Source organism: Oncorhynchus nerka, linkage group LG16 (genome assembly GCF_034236695.1).
Source record: "Oncorhynchus nerka isolate Pitt River linkage group LG16, Oner_Uvic_2.0, whole genome shotgun sequence".
NCBI classification, from domain to species: domain Eukaryota; kingdom Metazoa; phylum Chordata; class Actinopteri; order Salmoniformes; family Salmonidae; genus Oncorhynchus; species Oncorhynchus nerka.
In genome coordinates, this window is record NC_088411.1 from 26,068,013 (window position 1) to 26,090,326 (window position 22,314).

The 22,314-nt window shown below is 39.2% G+C and overlaps 1 protein-coding gene across 2 annotated transcripts; it reads right to left on the reverse strand.

Moving 5' to 3' along the window:
• Positions 1-1,633: 1,633 nt before the first annotated feature.
• LOC115144330 (interferon gamma receptor 1-like) lies at positions 1,634-21,197 on the reverse strand. Of its 2 annotated transcripts, XM_029685269.2 has the most exons (8): positions 20,900-21,196; positions 10,882-11,002; positions 10,429-10,604; positions 10,032-10,192; positions 7,282-7,450; positions 6,944-7,065; positions 4,877-5,125; positions 1,634-4,557 (listed from the first exon to the last, which is right to left on the reverse strand). In XM_029685269.2, the coding sequence occupies exons 1-8, from the start codon at positions 20,964-20,966 to the stop codon at positions 4,471-4,473; spliced, it is 1,152 nt and encodes a 383-aa protein (XP_029541129.1). In that variant the 5' UTR covers positions 20,967-21,196; the 3' UTR covers positions 1,634-4,470. The 2 variants fall into 2 exon arrangements, with proteins under 2 accessions (XP_029541129.1, XP_029541128.1); XM_029685268.2 differs by having other exon boundaries at positions 4,465-5,125; positions 20,900-21,197.
• Positions 21,198-22,314: the final 1,117 nt, after the last annotated feature.

The following is a 22,314-nucleotide window of genomic DNA, read 5'->3' on the forward strand; positions in this document are numbered from 1 at the left end:
CCGACATCTAGACAACAGAAAATAACCCAAATTCAAACGCCCAACGTTTTCTCTCAGTTTAGGATTCTCATTAATCTAAAGTCTGACATTTAACTCACCCGTATACAGTAATCACCTGTTCCGTTTCTTCCCACGGAACCTCAACCACACGATCACTTTTCACTATCAAGAACACTGACTACCAAGAACCGGGAAAGACCCCCCATACATACATCGCTCGATCTCCCGTCAGTTCTGGGGCTTCTTTCGAGGCCTTTCTCCCCATTCTTAATCCTTACCGTTACTAGTAGCTATGGTCTTTAAACACTTATCTATGCCTTTCTATATAATTTTAAATTCTATGTGCGTGCAGTTCTATACATTTGTAATTTACCGTTACTTAGTTACTTCTAGTTACTATTCTGCTTGCCATGTGTGTGTCCCTTTAAAAATAATCAGTATGTATTTTCCATCCTGTGAACCGCGTCCATAGAAGACTTTTGATCGGACAATAACATTTCACCCAAAGGATATTCCTTTTGGGACTTTCCAAATGGATATTCCTTTTGGGACTTTAGAAGACTTTTGATCAGACAATAACATTTCACCCAAAGGATATTCTTTTTGGGACTTTCAACGTAAAATGTCTCAAATCTCACTACTCTAGACTAAGTTGACCTCTCCTGTGAACCACGTCTATAGAAGACTTTTGATCAGACAATAACATTTCACCCAAAGGATATTCTTTTTGGGACTTTCAATCATTAATGTCTCGAATCTCACTAATCTAGACTAATCACTTATCATTTGATATTAATTTCTTTCAGCATTGTACAGGTTCATTTATTCTGTTCGCCTAGAATTACCCTGCCTTCTCACCAAGCCTAATTTATCCTCACCTGTTTTAACATATCTATCCACTACTTTCCGCAGTCAGCTTCCCATATACAGATAGACTATTAGGTAAAGACTTTATTTAGGTATGTTTATTGAATTATTGGCCATCCTATTTGTACGGAACAAGGGTCCTAATTCTCCAATGCGTACTATATCACTCCTTAATAATCATTGGCTTGCAAAACCAGGCCGTATTAAGCTCTAGTTTATTTGGTGGTAGTGCACCTTTACCTCAGGGTCAATTTCGGACCCTGCTTCCTTTTTATCGATATCCTGGTTAATACCCCCGGTAGAAACCCATTTTATTTGTTCGGAATATTCAAGCACCTATTATTGATCAAATTCAACTCCTTTATAACATTTTAATCAATAAATATCCTAAATAATCCCTCCCAAATTCGAGAATAAAGGCTACTTTACCTGCTGCCGACTGGGAAAAGCACTGTTCGTTGTATCTAGTCACCCTTCCTGTCCTCCGTGATAATACGCAGGCCTGTTTTAATTTTGAACCTCAATTCAGAGGTCAGGTCTTTAGTAAAACGAGTCAAAAACTCGTCCGTGCACGATTTCCAGCGTATTAACTTCAGATAACAGGGAGAGGTTTTTAGATCCGGCTCAAAGGACCAAATTGATAGAGGAATTCTAAATTCCTTTAATGTTTTAATTGCCAAAACCAATTAGCACTCATTTCTAATTCATTTAATGAGTTGTAAGTTCATTAATTATGCATGAAGTAGATCGAGACCAGTCTTAAAAGCCAGGTTAAAGAGCGTTTAATTCTAGAGAGTACTGACCCAAAATACAAAGAACATTACATTTTAAAGAAAGAAGACATAAAATGACGTCATCAGTTTCACACCCTCTCCCAGCCTTACAATGGCGTAGTATTCGGACCTGGAGATAGTTTCACTCCCCTCATAAACTACATTCCAACCTGTCTAAAGGATAACTTATCTCCCCTAATGGAATCCAACCAAAACATTCTTATCTGTTTGAAAAACTATCTTATCCCTCCTTCTTAAACTTTCCCAGGAGACACAGACACAATTCATTTCTGCTTACATTTTCAGTAACAGTACAATTAAGAACCCATACTTTTCAAATCATAACATAATAGTATTAGCATAAATGGTTCTAATCATTAATGTAAACAATTGATCATCTAAACTGTATGTTTGTCTTCATTTATTTGGTCAGGCCAGGGTGTGACATGGGTTTTTGTGGTGCGTTTTTGTCTTGGGGTTTTGTGGGGTGTCTAGCATAGTCTATGGCTGCCTGAGGCGGTTCTCAATCAGTCAGGTGATTATCGTTGTATCGAACTAACCACGCTGCATTTTGGTCCGACTCTCCTTCGACGGAAAAAAAACGTAACAGCAGGCAATATTAACTAAATATGCAGGTTTAAAAAAATATACTTGTGTATCGATTTTACAGAAAGGCATTGATGTTTATGGTTAGGTACACATTAGTGCAATGACAGTGCTTTTTTCGCGAATGCGCTTGTTAAATCAGCCGTTTGGCGAAGCAGGCTGTGATCTGATAAATTAACAGGCACCCCATCGATTATATGCAACGCAGGACAAGCTAGATAAACTAGTAAGATCATCAACCATGTGTAGTTAACTAGTGATTACGTTAAGATTGATTGTTTTTTTATAAGATAAATTTAATGCTAGCTAGCAACTTACCGTGGCTTCTTGCTGCACTCACGTAACAGGTAGTGAGCCTGCCATGCAGTCTCCTCGTGGGGTGCAATGTAATTGGCCACATTTGGTGTCCAAAAATGATGTTTACCGATTGTTATGAAAACTTGAAATCGGCCCTAATTAAAATCAGCCATTCCGATTAAAATCGGTCGACCTCTAGTACAGACATTGCAATTTATTGCCCTGGCCACATCTGCAGTCCTCATGCCTCCTTGCAGCATGCCTAAGGCACGTTCACGCAAATGAGCAGGGACCCTGGGCATCTTTCTTTTGTTGTTTTTCAGAGTCAGTAGAAAGGCCACTTTAGTGTCCTAAGTTTTCATAACTGTGACCTTAATTGCCTACAGTCTAAGTTGTTAATGTCTTAACGACCGTTCCACAGGTGCATGTTCATTAATTGTGTATGGTTCATTGAACAAGCATGGGAAACCGTGTTTAAACCCTCTACAATGAAGATCTGTGAAGTTTTTGGGATTTTTACAAAATATCTTTGAAAGACAGGGTCCTGAAACGGGGACGTTTCTTTTTTTGCAGAGTTTATTTATTGTATATTGGGAAATGATAGGGGAAAATAATATTTTAAAAACAGCCTTATTTATAAAAAAAGATAATTGCAGCTATTTGAAAAATACAATATACAGATGTGCACAATAAAAACCAAAATGATTAGGTATGAGGTAACCTAAAGACCGCAGATGGCGATATTGAGTTAATCTTACCGTCCAAATGCAGCTAGCAATATACTTGTATCCCCTGTGGACAGGTTCGTACCTAAAACGTTCTCCATTCAGGCTGCAAAGGCTTCGATTTCCTCTTTAATTTATTGGCGAGAAGGCGGATAAAAACAGGAAAACTATGCATGTTTTCCTCATTAAACAATTTTCCACCACCATGATAGTCCCGGATGTTGCGTATCACATTCAGCCAATCAGGTTGCAGCAGTCTGTTGTTTACCCTAGGCTGAACGCGGGGTGCAACATCAGGAAGTAGCATTCCTAGGCATTTGCCACTCGATCATGGAGGTGGAAAATGGTGTTTCATGAAGAAAGTATGCATATTGTCCACGTTTTCTTCAGCTTTCTCGTCGTTAAATGGGATACAAATGTAGAGGGAAGGGGGGGGGGATACCTAGTCAATAGTACAACTGAATGCATTCATCTGAAATGTGTCTAAAGCATTTAACCCAAACCCTCTGAATCAGGGAGGTGCAGAGGACTGCCATAATCGACATCCATGTCTTTGGCACCCGGGGAAAGGTGGGTTAACTGCCTTACTCAGGGGCAGAACAACAGATTTTTCATCTTGTCAGCTCGGATATTCGATCCAGTAACCTTTCGATTACCAGCCCAACTCTCTAACCATGGCTGCATACAATGCATTTGGATAGTAAGATGAATTCAATATCGTAATCTAAGCAAGGCATCAGAAATTACAGCAACAACAGAAATCATCACCACCATAGCAATCCCCTTGCATTGGTATAACGTGTTCATCGGAATATAATAGGACATGTTCCTAATAATATTTTAGAATATTGTACATGCATGAGAGCCATGTAAAAGTGCAAATAGAACAAATATACACAGCACAAGACAAAAAAGACAATAACCTAATGAATATATTCATTCTGCTCTCCCAACCCTTATATTCCCTTGCTACCTTAGAAAACATTAATGGCACAGTAAAATAATATCTGGATAAAAGGAACTTGCTTTTTTTGTACAAAGATGCTATAGGAACTGTCTTAAATTTGGCCTAATGAAATTCAACATGACAATAGGGCATGCAGGTCAGGAATGAGGACATTTAAAAAAAAAAACTTGTTGTGAGCATGCAATACCACTACGTACCACTTGGGTTTCACATGGTCTATCCCTGGTTCCCCTGATTAGGCAACAGTCCCAAGTGATGAATTGGAAAAACCATAATGAAGGCCATCCCTTTGATTACCCTCTTTATCTCCACCATAGACTACCTAAATAGTGAGAGGAACAGGGAAATTATTGGTAGCTGAGCATGTGCAAAGACAAATGTGTTTGTTTTTCATGATTGTGTTTTGTATGTTACTGCCCTTGTAAAATTGCACAATGGTCTCAAATGGGATTTCCCTGTTTAAATACATTCATAAAATATTATCATCCTTTTTCTTGAGAAACTCAGATTTTGTATCCTGTAACAGTGTCCCCAGGACTCATCTCCTCTATCACAGGAATAATCACAGGTCTATGGGGGCAGTCATAGTCCGACAGCTCAGATAAGTCACTCTTCACCTCCAGTCCCAACTCTCTCATTACCTGCAGTGAAGAGCCTGACCCCTCGTTAGGCAACATGACCTCCCCACCGCTCCACTCCTGGTCTTTCAGTCCAATGGGGAGGCGGAGGACCTCTTCCTGGGGGGTACTGAAGACTGTGAGGGTCTCATCTGGCAAAGATTCCATGGGGGTCTGCAGCAGGGGGGAGCCACCTGTTTGTACCTCACTCAGGATGGCTCTCTCAGGGAGCATAAGTGACCTAACTGAACCCATATGTGACAGTATGGAAGCCTACCAGAGGAGAATAGACATTATTCAGTCAAACATTCTGTGGGTGAAATATGTTTTTCATGTGCTATTGTTGAGACAGTGTTTGCAGAAAGTAGCATATCAATAGTTTGATAACTCCAACAGGAACATGACACACAGTTTCAGGAGAGCACATGTTGGTACCTTGTAGAAATTCTCTGTATTACTATAATCTAGTCTACAGTCATGGCCAAAAGTTTTGAGAATTGAACCAAATATTAATACATTTTCAAAGTCTGCTGCCAAAGTTTGTATGATGGCAATTTGCATATACTCCAGAATGTTATGAAGAGTGATCAGATGAAATGCAATTAATTGCAAAGTCCCTCTTTGCCATGCAAATGAACTGAATCCACAAAACTTTTCAACTGCATTTCAGCCCTGCCACAAAAGGACCAGCTGACATCATATCAGTGATTCTCTCGTTAACACAGGTGTGAGTGTTGACGAGGACAAGGCTGGGAATCACTCTGTCATGCTGATTGAGTTCGAATAACAGACTGGAAGCTTCAAAAGGAGGGTGGTGCTCAGAATCATTGTTCATCCTCTGTCAAACATGGTTACCTGCAAGGAAACAAGTGCCATTATTGCTTTGCACAATAAGGGCTTCACAGGCAAGGATATTGCTGCCAGTAAGATTGCACCTAAATCAACCATTTATCAGATCATGAAGAACTTCAAGGAGAGTGGTTCAATTGTTGTGAAGAAGGCTTCAGGGCACCCAAGAAAGTCTAGCAAGCGCCAGGACCGTCTCCTAAATTTGATTCAGCTGCAGGATCGGGACACCACCAGTACAGAGCTTGATCAGGAATGGCAGCAGGCAGGTGTGAGTCCATCTGTACACACAGTGAGGCGAAGACTTGAGGATGGTCTGGTGTCAAGAAGGGCAGCAAAGAAGCCATTTCTCTCCAGGAAAAACATCAGGGACAGACTGATATTCTGCAAAGGTACAGGGATTGGACCGCTGAGGACTGGGGTAAAGTCATTTTCTCTGATGAATCCCCTTTCCAATTGTTTGGGGCATGTGGAAAAAAGCTTGTCCGGAGAAGACAAGGTGAGCGATACCATCAGTCCTGTGTCATGCCAACAGTAGAGCATCCCGAGACCATCCTGTGTGGGGTTGCTTCTCGGCCAAGGGAGTGGGCTCACTCACAATTTTGCCTAAGAACACAGCCATGAATAAAGAATGGTACCAACACATCCTCCCAGAGCAACTTCTCCCAACCATCCAGGAACAGTTTGCTGACAAACAATGCCTTTTCCAGCATGATGGAGCACCTTGACATAAGGCAAGTAATAACTAAGTGGCTTGGGGAACAAAACATCGATATTTTGGGTTCATGGACAGGAAACTCCCCAGACCTTAATCCCATTGAGAACTTGTGGTCAATCCTCAAGAGGCGGTGGACAAACAAAAACCCACAAATTCTGAAACTCCAAGCATTGGTTATGCAAGAATGGGCTGCATCAGTCAGGATGTGGCCCAGAAGTTAATTGACAGCATGCCAGGGCGGATTGCAGAAGTTTTGAAAAAGAAGGGTCAACACTGCAACTATTGACTCTTTGCATCAACTTCATGTAATTGTCAATAAAAGCCTTTGACACTTATGAAATGCTTGTAATTATACTTCAGTATTCCATAGTAACATCAGACAAAAATATCTACAGACACTGAAGCAGCAAACTTTGGAAATTAATATTTGTGTCATTCTCAAAACTTTTGGCCAGGACTGTATATGTAGTAGCTTTATGACTAAATCCACTGCAGTGCAGGCCAAACAGTTGAAAGGCTGAACACACCAAAATCTTTGGTTGAGGGAATGAGCCGCTTGTCAGTTTACTGTATATCAGCCACACGATGAACGCAATCACCACTATGGCAACGATAGGGATCACAATGTAGAGGGCAGTGTAGCTAGGACCTACAGGGAACAAGTCCAGCAGTTAGACTGACAGTCAAACTGATTTCACATTCAAAACTGTACAGCGTTCTAATTGAGCATTTGCTGATAAAATCAGCCATAATATGACAATACAGACAAATACAACTTTCAAAGGACGTATCAGATATTAGCAGATGTGGTTTAGAGCTAATATGACTTTGACGTATCCATCATGTGAGAAATTAAGAGTCTTACCGGAATCCCCATGCTTCCCCTCAATGCATATGTTCTGGTGAGCTGAGACATGAACATTGTTCATTTTTCCTTTCATCTTGATGCAGTGCCTATCCATCTTTCCATCGACTGGTATTTCAGCCTCACACACATGGTGTTGCTTGTAAGAGCAGGCAAAGCTGTGTTGTTTCTGGGAAAAAGAAGAGAAAAAAAGGAATATATTTAGGCTATACTACAACAATGTTAATAAAAATAAATATGCAAACGTTTATATTTGAAGGATATAAATGTGTTTCCTTTTGAAAAATAAGGCTGCTTTGCTTGCAAGTGAAAACAATTCGCAGCAGGTAGATACAGTTGAAGTTTATGTCATGACGTTGGCCTGGGGCTAGGTTTATGACAGTCATAAATACCTCTTCCCCCCTTTTTCCTCTCTCTACCCTACTGATGTTACATTTGGAAAACCCTTGGTTAACATAGAGATTCTGGGAACATCAGAAGGTGGGGGGAAATGAACTATATTCTGGTAATCCGAACAATTGAACATATGCGGTGGTACTTAATGAATATGATGTCAGTTCGGGTGTCATCTGAGACGTTCTCATCAAAGATAAGATGACATAGCCCTGTGTAGACTTTCCACTGTAGAGTTTATCAGCTTCACATGGAATTGTTGTTCAATTTAAATGTTTGAAAATGAAATTATTTGTGATGGGATGAAATGTGATTTTAGCTTCTAAAATGTGAGATTTGGGTTTTCATAAGATAGGGCTCTGCTCAATCAGAGGCCCGCCCCTGTGAAAGGACATGGGCTATAAAACTTTTCAAACACGCCCTCCTCTCCCTTCCTATAGAAGCCCTTGACGACAATATAACCTCCTGTTCCGAGGACGACGGTCCGATGTCAGAATGGTTCAGATAATAACTACAGAACGAAGCCAACATCAGCGTGAGCTTTGGTTGCGAATTGGATGAACTTTGAACTCTTATTCACTACAGAAGTGATACCTCCTAGCCGTTGAGTTAGCAACAGCTGCTGCAAACGAGGGTTAGGAAGGAACAGACAGAGTATCCCGTCTACCACACAATGACGTTACTACAACGTATTCAATTTACCAGCAGAGACATTCTTCAAAAGGACTCGGTTGGGCAACACGGCCTTCCATCTACCAACCTACCGAAGCGCAGCTCAGAGTAAATATTTATTGCATTTTCCAAATGGGCGGTAATTTGGAATGCATAAGATACTGTATTTACGATAGCACAGCTTCGCCCTTTGTTCCTCAGTCTTCCCGCTCTTTCACTCAAACGCAGACCCTTTTCTTTTGTGTAACAAGCTGTCATATCGTCATAAAAGCTGTCATAAAATATTACTAGGTCTTTAAGAGTTTATTCAGGAGATAACAGCTCTATAAATATTATTTTGTGGTGCCCGACTCTAGTTAATTACATTTACATGATTAGCTCAATCAGGTAATATTAATTATGGAGAAATTATTTTATAGAATAGCATGTCATATCACTTAATCCGGCATAGCCAAAGACACGACATTTACACACACCTTAACCAAACAAATTTAAACTCAGTTTCACAATTCCTGACATTTAATCCTAGTAAAAATTCCCTGTCTTAGGTCAGGTAGGATCACCACCTATTTTAAGAATGTGAAATGTCAGAATTATAGAGAATTATTTATTTCAGCTTTCATTTCTTTCATCACATTCCTAGTGGGTCAGAAGTTTATATACACTCAATTAGTATTTGGTAGCATTGCCTTTAAATTGTTTAACTTGGGTCAAACGTTTTGGGTAGCCTTCCACAAGCTTCCCACAATAAGTTGGGTGAATTTTGGCCCATTCCTACCGACAGAGCTGGTGTAACCGAGTCAGGTTTGTAGGCCTCCTTGCTCGCACACGCTTTTTCAGTTCTGCCCACACATTTTCTATAGGATTGAGGTCAGGGCGTTGTGATGGCCACTCCAATACCTTGACTTTGTTGTCCTTCAGCCATTTTTTCCACAACTTTGGAAGTATGCTTGGGATCATTGTCCATTTGAAAGACCCATTTGTGACCAAGCTTTAACTTCCTGACTGATGTCTTGAGCTGTTGCTTCAATATATCCACATCATTTTCCTCCCTCATGATGCCATCTATTTTGTGAAGTGCACCAGTCCCTCCTGCAGCAAAGCACCCCCACAACATTATGCTGCCACCCCCCCCCATATGCTTCATGGTTGAGATGGTGTTCTTCGGCTTGCAAGACTCCCCCTTTTTCCTCCAAACATAACAATGGTCATTATGGCCAAACAGTTCCATTTTTGTTTCATCAGACCAGAGGACATTTCTCCAAAAAGTACAATCTCTGTCCCCATGTGCAGTTGCAAACCGTAGTCTGGCTTTTGTATGTCAGTTTTGGAGAATTGGATTCTTCCTTGCTGAGCGGCCTCTCAGGTTATGTAGATATAGGACTCGTTTTACTGTGGATATAGATATTTGTGTACCCGTTTCCTCCTGCATCTTCACAAGGTCCTTTACTGTTATTCTGGGATTGACTTGCACTTTTCGCACCAAAGTACGTTAATCTCTAGGAGACAGAACGTGTCTCCTTCCTGAGCGGTCTGACGGCTGCGTGGTCTCATGGTGTTGCCAAAACTATAGTTTAACAAGAAATTTGTGGAGTGGTTGAAAAACAAATTTTAATGACTCCAACCTAAATTTAAGTCAACTTCTGACTTCAACTGTACATGTGGAAAATCTCAGCAGTTCTCACCAAGTGATCTTCTGCGACAACCATGTAATCAAATTCCTTATGATCCGGTCTTTCATTTTTGATGATGGCATATTTGTAGATGTGAAATGGGTGAATGAATTGAACTTTGATAATTTGATCAGATACAGCAGAGATGCTGACAGGTGGGAAATCCAATGAGCCTAAAAAAACACACAAAAGACCATTACTTTGAAAAAATCTGAGGTCAGAAAATATGTTCAAAATCTCCCGGCTCGGAGCATTGTGTGGTCAGATCAACAAAGAAATGCTACATGTGCTGCAGTGCATACAGTGTACTTACAACCCCTTTCAAGATACTACCCCAATTCAATCACTACATACTGTATAACATTGTTCCCATAATTCACCTTTTGGTTAGCTCAGTGTGAGAACTTACACTGTACATCCACCAGGTCTGGATACATTGTATCATCGTAGGTGAATGAAATTTCGGAGTAATTGGTATTCTGTCCAACAGCAGTCAATATGAAACGGTAGCCCTCTTCTATTACTTTGGTAAATGAGGAGACATCGCAGTGGTAGAGGGAAGTGTTTGAACAAACCAAGGCAGCACTGAAAGATAGAGGAAAACAATTGTTGTGGGTTAGTGGCAACCTCTGATTTGGACTGAAATGTTAGTTCACAATTACAATGGAAAAGCTGACAAAGAACTGTTGACAGGACTTTACATTTGTATGGGTCTGACAGTGCATGTCAATTTTCCAATTTCTACTTGAAATTGTGGCAAGAAAGACTTAATTAATATTCCCTAGCTATATAACCTACATTGGATAACATAGGCCCTATTTGGTGAGAGATTAAACAACCTCTTAGGTGCTGCAGCACCTACCCAGAGTATTTTCGTGTCATTTTCACATTGAACTGTGGCTGCAGAGATGGTTCACTGTAGTTCCAATAGATCACATTGTGAAAATTGTGGCAGATGAGGCTCACGTTGACAGGAGGAGGAACTGTAGGATAAAATAGTAGAAAGTCAGTCCGAATCAACAAGCTCAGTCCAGACAGAGTTGTATAATTACCATATAATGACTGCGTTTCTAAAAATAAATAAAAAAACTGTGCTATATCTATAAACAGCATAACATACTAGCAATTAAATCTATCCAAGTGATGTTGCAACAATAACCTGTATACCAGGGGTCCCCAATTACAGTCAGTTGTGGGCCAATGTTTTCTTGAGCGAATATTAAGGGGACCAAAACATAGTTATAAATCATTTGTGCACTTCAAAATGACCACAAGAATCCAAAAAACAGATATAGCACTTGACAAAAACAGAACCATGATTTAAACCTTGACTACATATGCCTCTCTATTTATATGTGGGAATACCTGGGAACAGAATTTCTAAATTGGAGATTTTACAGTCTTGTCCAACAACAAAACATTTATTAATTATTTATTTATTTTAGCTCAGAAAACTTGGGGTGCGGGGCAAATAAAAACATTTAGTTCAAATTATATTTCATCTCAGAAATTAAGCTTATTGATTGCACCCAAATTGGCCATTTTAATTTATAGGATTCATATAAAATCTTCAATAAATGTAGTACCTAACATCCTATTTGGGCCATACGTTATACCAACAATGAGTAAGACATGAATAATCCAATAAACTGATCAAAAGCCACCCACGTACCCTCCACACCCCACCCAAACAGCCAGTATCGGTTTTCTATGTTTGACAAGTAGTATGGAGCTGCTGCTTAGAGTATTACTTCTTCATTCGGTGATGTTTTTTCCCAGTTCAGAGAAATTAGCCATTGAAGTTGCTTACATTGTTTACTATAAATTAGTGTGGAAGTACCAAGTTTTGCCCACTAGATGCTGCTGTTCTTGCTACTACCACCACACATTTTTTAATGTGGCTGGTCTCTTGTTTATTAAATCACAACCTTTTCTTTGCAAATTTGGGTAGAAAACCAATAGTTTTTGCTCATGATGGAAATAGATTGTATGGTCATCCTCACAATTGAAGCCAGTCCTCCATGAAAGCAATTTAGTTTGTCATGTTGTTAGGCTTTTTTGTGTGTCCAGGAAACAGCCTTGTGTGTGCTTTAATCTCCCCCGAAAAGGTATGGATTAGTTAGACCATTTCTGGTGAACAAGCAAACCATTTGGCTACAGCAGATCCAAATGGTTCAATGTTATGGTCACTAATGTTCTTCTATGGTAAAAGTCCCAAACACACACTGTATAGTGTTTTGCAATGGTAATAATGGTATTGGGTTGGGTTTTATGGTAAATGTCACTAATCACAGAAATACATTTTCTAATATTTGTATTAAAAAACACATGACTGCCATGCAGTGGTTTACAATTGTATTATTTTATTAGGGTTTTCACAACATTTTAGTCACTCGTCCATTTCTCCATCATAGTTTTGGGCAAAATCTTCATATGTGAATTGCACCATACAGCCCTCAGAGAGCTGCCATTTGTTGGGCTATTCAATGTCAGTTGGGTTGAAGCATTAGGTCGCAAAGAGAAGGACAAACTGAATTCCTTTCATGAAGGACTGGCTTGAACACACAATTCACTTTCATCATGAGCAAAAGCTACTGGTTTTCTACCCAAAATTGCAAAGAAAATGTTGTGATTAATTGAATAAACCAGCTAAATGGATATAAGCATGTGGTGGCAGAACCAGGAACAGAAACATCTAGTAGGCAAAACCTGGTACTTTCACACTCATTTATTTCCAAAGTACTTAGATGGCTAATTTCTCTAAAATGGGGGGGGGGGCAATCAACAAATTCACGGGGAATACATTGCAAATGGTGAAGAAGCAATACTCCAAGCTGCAGCTCCATACTACTTGTCAAACATAGAGAACTGATACTGTATACTGGTTGTTGGGTTGGAGTGAGGTGTGGAGGGTCCGTGAATGGGTTTTGACAATTTTGTTTGATTCCTTATGTCTTCGTCAATTGCAAGAATACGTTTGGTCCAAATCGGATGTTGGGTACTATAAGTTGTTCAATATTATGTGAATCCTATCATTTAAAGTTGACAATTTGCGTGCAATCAATTAGCTTAATTTCTCAGAGACCAAATTAAATTTCAACAAAATAATGTTTCTGGGATGCTAATCTTAGTGGTTTCTAACAGCAAAAACAATTTCAGAATAATTTGAGATGGGAAGTGTCATGGCTTGCTGAAATGACCCAGATGCCATGTTTTCTGGTGTTTTCCTGATTGTTTTGTCCCGAAGCAATGTATTTTGAGAGTTTGGCCCATAGAATTAGGCATTAAAATACTAGAATGGATATGAACCATTCAACTAATAATATGCATATCTTATATTCTTAGCATGAGTAGCAGGAAGTTGAAATTGGGCACGCTACTTATCCAAAAGTGAAAATGCTGCCCCCTATACCTTAAGTTAACTACACATGGATGATGATATTACTAGGTTAACTAGCTTGTTCTGCGTTGCCTGTTAGTTTATCATCGAATCAGAGCCTACTTCAACTTCGCCAAATGATGATTTAACAAAAGCGCATTTGCGAAAAGCACAATCGTTGCAATAATGTACCTAACCATAAACATCAATGCCTTTCTTAAAATCAATACACAAGTATATTTTTTTAAACCTTAAACATAGTTAAAATAAATTAATGTTAGCAGGCAATATTATCTAGGGAAATTGTGTCACTTCTCTTGTGTTCCGTGCAAGCAGAGTCAGTGTATATGCAACAGTTTGGGCCGCCTGGCTCGTTGCGAACTGTTGAAAGGCTATTTATTCCTAACAAAGACCGTAATTAATTTGACAGAATTAAACAATATTATGACATCATATTGAAGGATGTGCAATGTAACAGTAATATTTAGACTTAGGGTTGCCACCCGTTCTATAAAGGTCAGCCATTTTGGGCAGGGAGTTGGTCAAACATGGTTTGCCAGTGCTGTGATAAGATAGTGTAAAATAAGGAATTTGAATCATTTATCTGCACTATGCTTGTTAGCTAGCCAGTTTTAGTTTTATTCCATTAATAATTTAAATATTTTGTCTTGCCCATTCACCCTCTGAATGGCACAATTGTTTCAAGGCTTAAAAAGCCTTCTTTAACCTGTCTCCTACCCTTCATCTACATTGATTGAAGTGGATTTAACAAGTGACATTAAATCTATGATCCCTTATTGATCTGGATTCACCTGGTCATTCTGTCTTTTGTATATTTAGTTTATACCTCCACAGTTTACTGGGCCTGTATATTGTATGTAAGCCTATAATCATGGTTGTTCTTAACTGACTTGCCTAGTTAAATAAAGGTTCAATTAAATTGAAATAAAAACATCTCAATTGCAGTAGAAGCCTGGCACTATAAGCTAAAGAAGGGGAAAATATCAGCCTGTGAAGTCAGAAAGGAAATTACCTTAATGTCAAGGGAAATAATTGGAATTGGACATAAAAAATAAAAAAGATTACAGAATAATTACTCATGTCCAGTGGGCCATTGTGTGTGGTATGTAGTGGACATACAGAGGTGGTATTACAAACGATTGGACATTTCTAGTGGTGGAAAAAGTACCCAATTGTCATACTTGAGTACAAGTAAAGATAACTTAATAGGAAATGACTCAAGTAAAAGTCACCCAGTAAAACACTAATTCAGTAAAAGTATAAACTATTCGGTTTTAAATATACTAAAGTATCAAAAGTAAATAATATTATTTTAAGCAAACCAGATGGTACGATTGTTCATATTTTTTTTAATTTACAGATAGCCAGAGGCACACTCCAACACTTAGAAACAAAGCGTGTGTTTAGTGAGTCCTCCAGATCAGAGGCAGTAGAGATGACCAGGGATGTGCATGAATTGAACCATTTCTGTCCTGCTAAGTATTCAAAGTACTTTTGGGTGTCAGGGAAAATGTATGGCGTAAAAAGTACATCATTTTCTTTAGAAACGTAGTGAAGTAAAAGTAAAAGTTGTCAATAATAGAAATAGTAAAATACTTTGAAGTATTTTTAATTAAGTACTTTACACCACTAAACATTTCATCACACAGCATCTGCGCCGTTTTGGGGAAATACACTTCTGGATTTAGTTCCACAACATTAATGTTACTTTAGAGTGGGGGAAAGGCAATGTCCTCTGTTCTGTGGAGCACAAACACACTAGAATAGAGGTTGACCGATTCATTTGCATGGCCGATTAATTAGGGCCGATTTCAAGTTTTCATAATCAGTAATCTGCCTTTTTGGACGCCGATTACGTTGCAATCCACGAGGAGACTGTGTGGCAGGCTGACCACCTGTTACGCGAGTGCAGCATCAAAGGGACCTTGTGGCTGCAAGGAGCCACGGTAAGTTGCTAGCTAGCATTAACTTTTTATGGCTGCAGGGGTAGTATTGAGTAGCTTGGATGAAAAGGTGCCCATTGTAAACAGCCAGCTCCTCAGTCTCAGTTGCTAATATACGCATATTATTATTAGTATTGGATAGAAAACACTAAAGTTTCCAAAACTGTCAAAATATTGTCTGTGAGTATAACAGAACTGATATTGCAGGTGAAACCCTGAGGAAAATCAAAACAGGAAGTGGCTTCTATTTTGAAAACTTCATGTTCCATAGCCTCCCTTCGCTGGGTTTAAAGGGATATGAACCAGATTTTCCTATCGCTTCCTCAAGGTGTCAGTCTTCAGACATAGTTTCAGGCTTTTATTTTTTTTACATGAGCCAGAACGATAACATCGCGTCAAGTGGTCACATAAGTTTTGCTCGCACAACTAAATTTGGATAGGTATTGCTTTTCCCTCTCCCACTGTGAAAGACGTTTGCGGTTGATATATTATCGATTATAGATTTTTAAAACAACCCTGAGGATTGATTATAAAAAACGGACATGTTTCTGTGGACATTATGGAAACTATTTGGAATTTTCATCTGCGTTGTCGTGACCGCTCTTTCCTGTGGATTTCTGAACATAACGCGACAAACAAGCGGAGGTATTTTGGATATAAAAATCATCTTTATGGAACATTTGTTGTGTAACTGGGAGTCTCGTGAGTGAAAACATCCAAAGATCAAAGGTAAACGATTAATTTGATTGCTTTTCTGATTTTCGTGACCAAGCTTCCTAATGCTAAGTGTACTTAATATTTTGTAGTGGGATCGATAAATTTACACAAACGCTTGGATTGCTTTCGCTGAAAAGCATAATTTCAAAATCTGACACGACAGGTGGATTAGCAAAAGGCTAAACTGTGTTTTCCTATATTGCACTTGTGATTTCATGAATATTTGTAGTAATATTTATTGAATGTAGCGCTATGCTATTCAGCGGTTGTTGATGACACTTATCCCGATATATCGGGATTGCAGCCATAACAAGTTAAACGTATCTTTAAAAAAATAAAAAATGTTTAAACCTTCCCATAATCACTAGTTAACCTCTCTAGGATAGGGGACGCTAGCGTCCCACTTGGCCAAAAGCCAGGGAAAATGCAGCGCGGCAAATTAAAATAAAATGATATAAAAATCAAACTTTCATTAAATCACACATGTAAGACACTAAATTAAAGCTACACTCGTTGTGAATACAGCCAATGTCAGATTTTTAAAAGGCTTTTCGGCAAAAGTATAAGAAGCTATTATCTGATGATAGCACAACAGTAAACAAAGAGAGTAGCATATTTCAACCCTGCAGGCGCTACACAAAACGCAGAAATAAAGTATAAATCATGCCTTGCCTTTGACGAGCTTCTTTTGTTGACACTCCAATATGTCCCATAAACATCACAATTGGTCCTTTTGTTCGATTAATTCTGTCCATATATATCCAAAATGCCAATTTATTTGGCACGTTTGATCCAGAAAAAAAACAGCTTACAATTTGTGCAATGTCACTACAAAATATCTCAAAAGTTACCTGTAAACTTTGACAAAGCATTTCAAACTACTTTTGTAATACAACTTTAGGTGTTTTTAAATGTTATTAATCGATCAAATTGAAGACGGGTCTATCTGTGTTCAATACAGGAAGACAACAACCCAACGCTACTTTTCAAGTCTTGTGCAACTCTCAAAAGTGTTACCCAGTTCCAAGATGGCCGTACTTCTTCCTTGCACAAAGGAATAACCACAACCAAATTCCAAAGACTGGTGACATCCAATGGAATCGGTAGGAACTGCAAACAAGTGCCTAAGAAATATTGTTTCCCAATGAGAACTCACTGAACAGACAGACCTCAAAAACAAAACAAATCTGAATGGCAAGTCCTCTGGGGTTTTGCCTGCTACATATGTTCTGTTATACTCACAGACATGATTCAAACAGTTTTAGAAACTTCAGAGTGTTTTCTATCCAAATCAACTAATAATATGCATATCTTATATTCTTAGCATGAGTAGCAGGAAGTTGAAATTGGGCACGCTATTTATCCAAAAGTGAAAATGCTGCCCCCTATACCTTAAGTTAACTACACATGGATGATGATATTACTAGGTTAACTAGCTTGTTCTGCGTTGCCTGTTAGTTTATCATCGAATCAGAGCCTACTCCAACTTCGCCAAATGATGATTTTACAAAAGCGCATTTGCGAAAAGCACAATCGTTGCAATAATGTACCTAACCATAAACATCAATGCCTTTCTTAAAAGGGTTGCCACCCGTTCTATAAAATACGGAACGGTTCAGTATTTCACTGAAAGAATAAATGTTTTGTTTTCAAAATGATTGTTTCCGGATTTGACCATAGGCTCGTATTTCTGTGTGTTTATTATAATTAAGTATATAGCTTGATATTTGATAGAGCAATCTGATTGAGCGGTGGTAGGCAGCAGCAGCTCTTAGCAATGCTTGAAGCACAGCGCTGTTTATGACTTCAAGCCTATCAACTCCCAAGATTAGGCTGGCAATACTAAAGTGCCTATAAGAACATCCAATAGTCAAAGGTATATTCCTATAATAGCTACAACCTAAAACTTCTTAACTGGGAATATTGAAGGCTCGTGTTAAAAGGAACCACCAGCTTTCATATGCACTCATGTTCTGAGCAAGGAACTTAAACTTGAGCTTTTTTACATGGCACTTATTGCACTTTTACTTTCTTCTTGAACACCGTTTTTGCATTATTTAAACCAAATTGAACAGGTTTCATTAATTATTTTGAGACTAAATTGATTTTTATTTATGTATGATATTAAGTTAAAATAAAAGTGTTCATTCAGTATTGTTGTAATTGTCATTTATATACAAATCTGCAGATTAAATAAATAAAAGAAAACACATGGACTAACAATATTGTAGCGAAATCAGGAGTTAGTCCTGACTCAAACCCGGGTCCAGTAACTGTCAACCCAACATCTCAGCCGTTACGCCAAGAGATCCAAACCTCTTCTTGAGGTCACTAGGTGTTGGATTATGGTCGCTACACTACCCCCATACTCCGGGAGAGCATGTCCCTTCTCTACACCAAGCCACATGTACAGCCAGTGCTTAATCTGTAAATTGGGAGATGCAGAAACAAAAAGTGAGTGCAAGAGGGGGTGATAATCAAGCATTGCATGCATATCATCGCATTAGAGTGGCATAGAGCAGTAGAGTAGAGGCACATACAGAAGTTGCAAACAAGGGGAGCATTTTTAGTAGCCAAGGGCCCTGGAAAATGTTGGCTTTATATAAACGCATGTCATGCAATTCTGTCATTTTACATGACTGCGGTATTCATATTTTTTTTATACCGCACAAATGAGTGAAATGGCAGGCTACTTTCACATCGACAAACTCAGAAAGATATCAATAAAAAGGACCTTGTCTTAAATCTATCAATATCCTAGCCCTAATGCTCACTGACAGGGATGTAAAAACATTTTCCATATGCACAAAAAGCTTATTTCTCTCAAATTCTGTGCACAAATTTGTTTACATCCCTGTTAACGAGCATTTCTCCTTTACCAAGATAATCAAGCCACCTGACAGGTGTGGCATATCAAGAAGCTGATTAAACAGAATAATCATCCCACGTTGTTTTAGAGAATTTGGCAGTATGTCCAACCGGCCTCACAACCGGCAACCACATGTAACCACGCTAGCCCAGGACCCCCACATCCGGCGTATTCACCTGCTGATCGTCTGAGACCAGCAACCTGGACAGCTGATGAAACTGATGAGTATTTCTGTCTGTATTAAAACCCTTTTGTGGGGAAAAACTCCTGATTGGCTGGGCCTGGCTCCTCAGTGGGTGGGCCTATGCCCTCCCAGGTTCACCCATGGCTGCACCCCTGCCCAGTCATGTGAAATCCATAGATTAGGGCCTAATTAAATGATTTCAATTCACTGATTCCTTATATATGAACTGTATATCAGTAAAATTGTTGAAATTGTTGCAGTACATTTCAATTTATCAGGGGTGCTGCAGTTCATTTAGAATCCCTCACATGGCTATGATTTTATAGGAAATGAAAGTGAAACACTGGAGAGATAAGAGTTGCAGGCTCATGCCTATCAGAGCAGATGTTGGTTCTCAAACATAGGTTACAATGTTGCGTAAACCATAAACCTGGGCAGGCCCAACCTAAATCAACTCTTATAATATTAGGTACAGTCTGAAAATCTACCTTTTCACATTAAGTTTTTTTTGTAGGGGCAGGAAAATTAACAAAGAGGCAACACGAATTAACTTTGACCGCTTTTATATTGCAAAAACTGAAGAAAAAAAATGTAACGCCAGGATCTCTGAACAAATAGGTTCGGGAAAGAAAACTTTCCAAAAGTGAGAGGTTTCGGTGTTGTGCCCAAAAATCTCCCCCCTGCTAGAATTCTCCCCCTTCGCGTTCTTCATTACTACGACTTCCTTGCTAGTTCAAATTTCTGCTATTCACTCCGTTGTCAGTTTAGCCTACATTTCACTGATCTTAGTAGCAGAAAGCATTTTTGTCTGCAATTTTCGGTTTGGCTATTTGTTTCAAGTGTATGTAGCGGTTCTAGTTTATATGGCGCCCTGGGCGACGCCCCTTCAGCGCCCGCCCGCCGCCAAGATGCCGCCAGTACCTAAATCCCCTAATGATTTTTATTAGTCTATAAATACATCTCTTTGCCAAAATTCGTAATCTCTCCCAGGTCTTATTCGACGATTATTTTTTAGAGTGTAAGGATTCAGCCATAGTTGTTCTGAAATGTTTCTTGCTTGTCAAAATTTTACTCCCTCCTCTGTTTAATATAATACACATACATGCATTATTAATTGAAGTATGTTCTATAGAAAGTATGACTCAAAATTAAGGAAATTAGAAGATGTGGGGGGAATTTTGGCTGGGGGAAAATTTTCGGCACACCTGTTTTTGTTAGGCAAGTCAGTTAAGAACAAATTCGTATTTACAATGACAGCCTACCAGAAGGCAAAATGCCTCCTGCGGGTACTGGGGCTAGGATAAAAAAGAAATACAATAAAAATATAGGACAAAACACACATCACGACACTACATAAAGAGATACCGAAGACAACAACATATGGCAGTGACACATGAAAACACAGCATGGTAGCAACACAACATGACAACAACATTATGGCAGCAGCACAACATGGTAACGTTAAACATTATTGGCCACAGACAACAGCACAAAGGGCAAGAAGGTAGAGACAACAATACATCACGCGAAGCAGCCACAACTGTTAGGCCAAGAAATCTACAATATATTTATATATCGAGTATACTTTTGGAATAGCTATATCATTTCCAAGAACATTAGCATATTGTACAGTGGCCTATAGCCTGCATTATGTTGTTGAAAGAATTAAGCAGGAATACTGTACTAAATACTTACAGTAACATCAGCTCCAATTGATTAATCAATGCGTCATTTAAAGCAAACTATTTTAGGGCAAAAATGACTTACCGTAAGAGACGACCTGTTGGCTTAAAACCAAAATCAGGGAAATGCGGACTATCCTTACCCAGGCCATTTTCAAATGTTGTTGTGTCTATGTAAAACTATATGAAGTGTATCTGAATGTCCATATGAATAGGCTATACCTATTTGAGAGCCTTTTGTCTGTCTAACTAAAAAAATACAGACAAAATGCATTTCCAGCACAGCCAAACCCCAGGATATTGCTCAAAACGACAGGCTACACAGTTAACAAATTCCAATGAACTGTTCCTGTCGCAACTACCAGAACCCGCCTACTACACATTTTTACAGGAATAGGAAAAGTCACGTGCGGCGAAATGATGCCGCAGTGCGTCGTGATTAAGTTTCAAATAGCTACGCATCGAGGATCAAAGGTGAAATGTCAATCTTTGTGTAAGTACACATTTCGAATACAATCTTGGTACCAATAATTACTTATATTACACCAGATGTATGTCTCTGAACCGATTATTTTAAAATTGCACACAGTCAGGGATGGCCCGAGCCTTTTGGGGGCCCTAATAACATTTTAAAGCACGTTTTCTACAATTTTACACATTTTACCATGGGGAAGAAAGAACATTTAGCCATTTTACAGCACATTTTCTGCAATTCCATCCATTTTGCCATGGGGTGGCGAGAAAATGTTTGCAGTTTTGAAACAAATTTTCTTATGCACAACCAAATTTCGAAATTGAACTTTGTGTATTCTACTATTCTAACAGTTGAAACCCCTACGGAGTCGTTGTCCCCCCCTCCCCCATGAAAAAAGTTAGTTTTTGTCACTTATGCCCAGGGCCGGTCCTGGAAGGATAACTTTGTAGCTAATGACTGCCTGCAGCATCTTGCTCGGCCTTCAACTTGAGATGTTTAATAGAAGGGGCAGCATTTAGCTAACCTGCAAAGTCCATTTCCTGGAGTAGCTCAAATTGTGCATTTATGTCACATAAATCTCACAGAGGAACTTTTGTTCTCAACAGTACCTTGAAGGCAGCTAATTGTGGCACACCCTCTTCTGCTATGAGCCAATTGGGAACGCTGTGCAGATTTCACCCCAATCAACGAGGCACATTTTCACATCTTGTTAGGCTTCATTTGACTGGCAGATTTTCAATAGTATAACTTTTTTTTGTATTTATAGCTAGCATCTTAATTAAGGTAACTTTATACCTCCACCCTACCTGACACTCTAGAGTCTAGACCCACTCCAATTTGCTTACCGCCCAAATAGGTCCACAGACGATGCAATCTCAACCACACTGCACACTGCCCTAACCCATCTGGACAAGAGGAATACCTATGTGAGAATGCTGTTCATCGACTACAGCTCGGCATTTAACACCATAGTGCCCTCCAAGCTCGAGACCCTGGGTCTCGACCCCGCCCTGTGCAACTGGGTA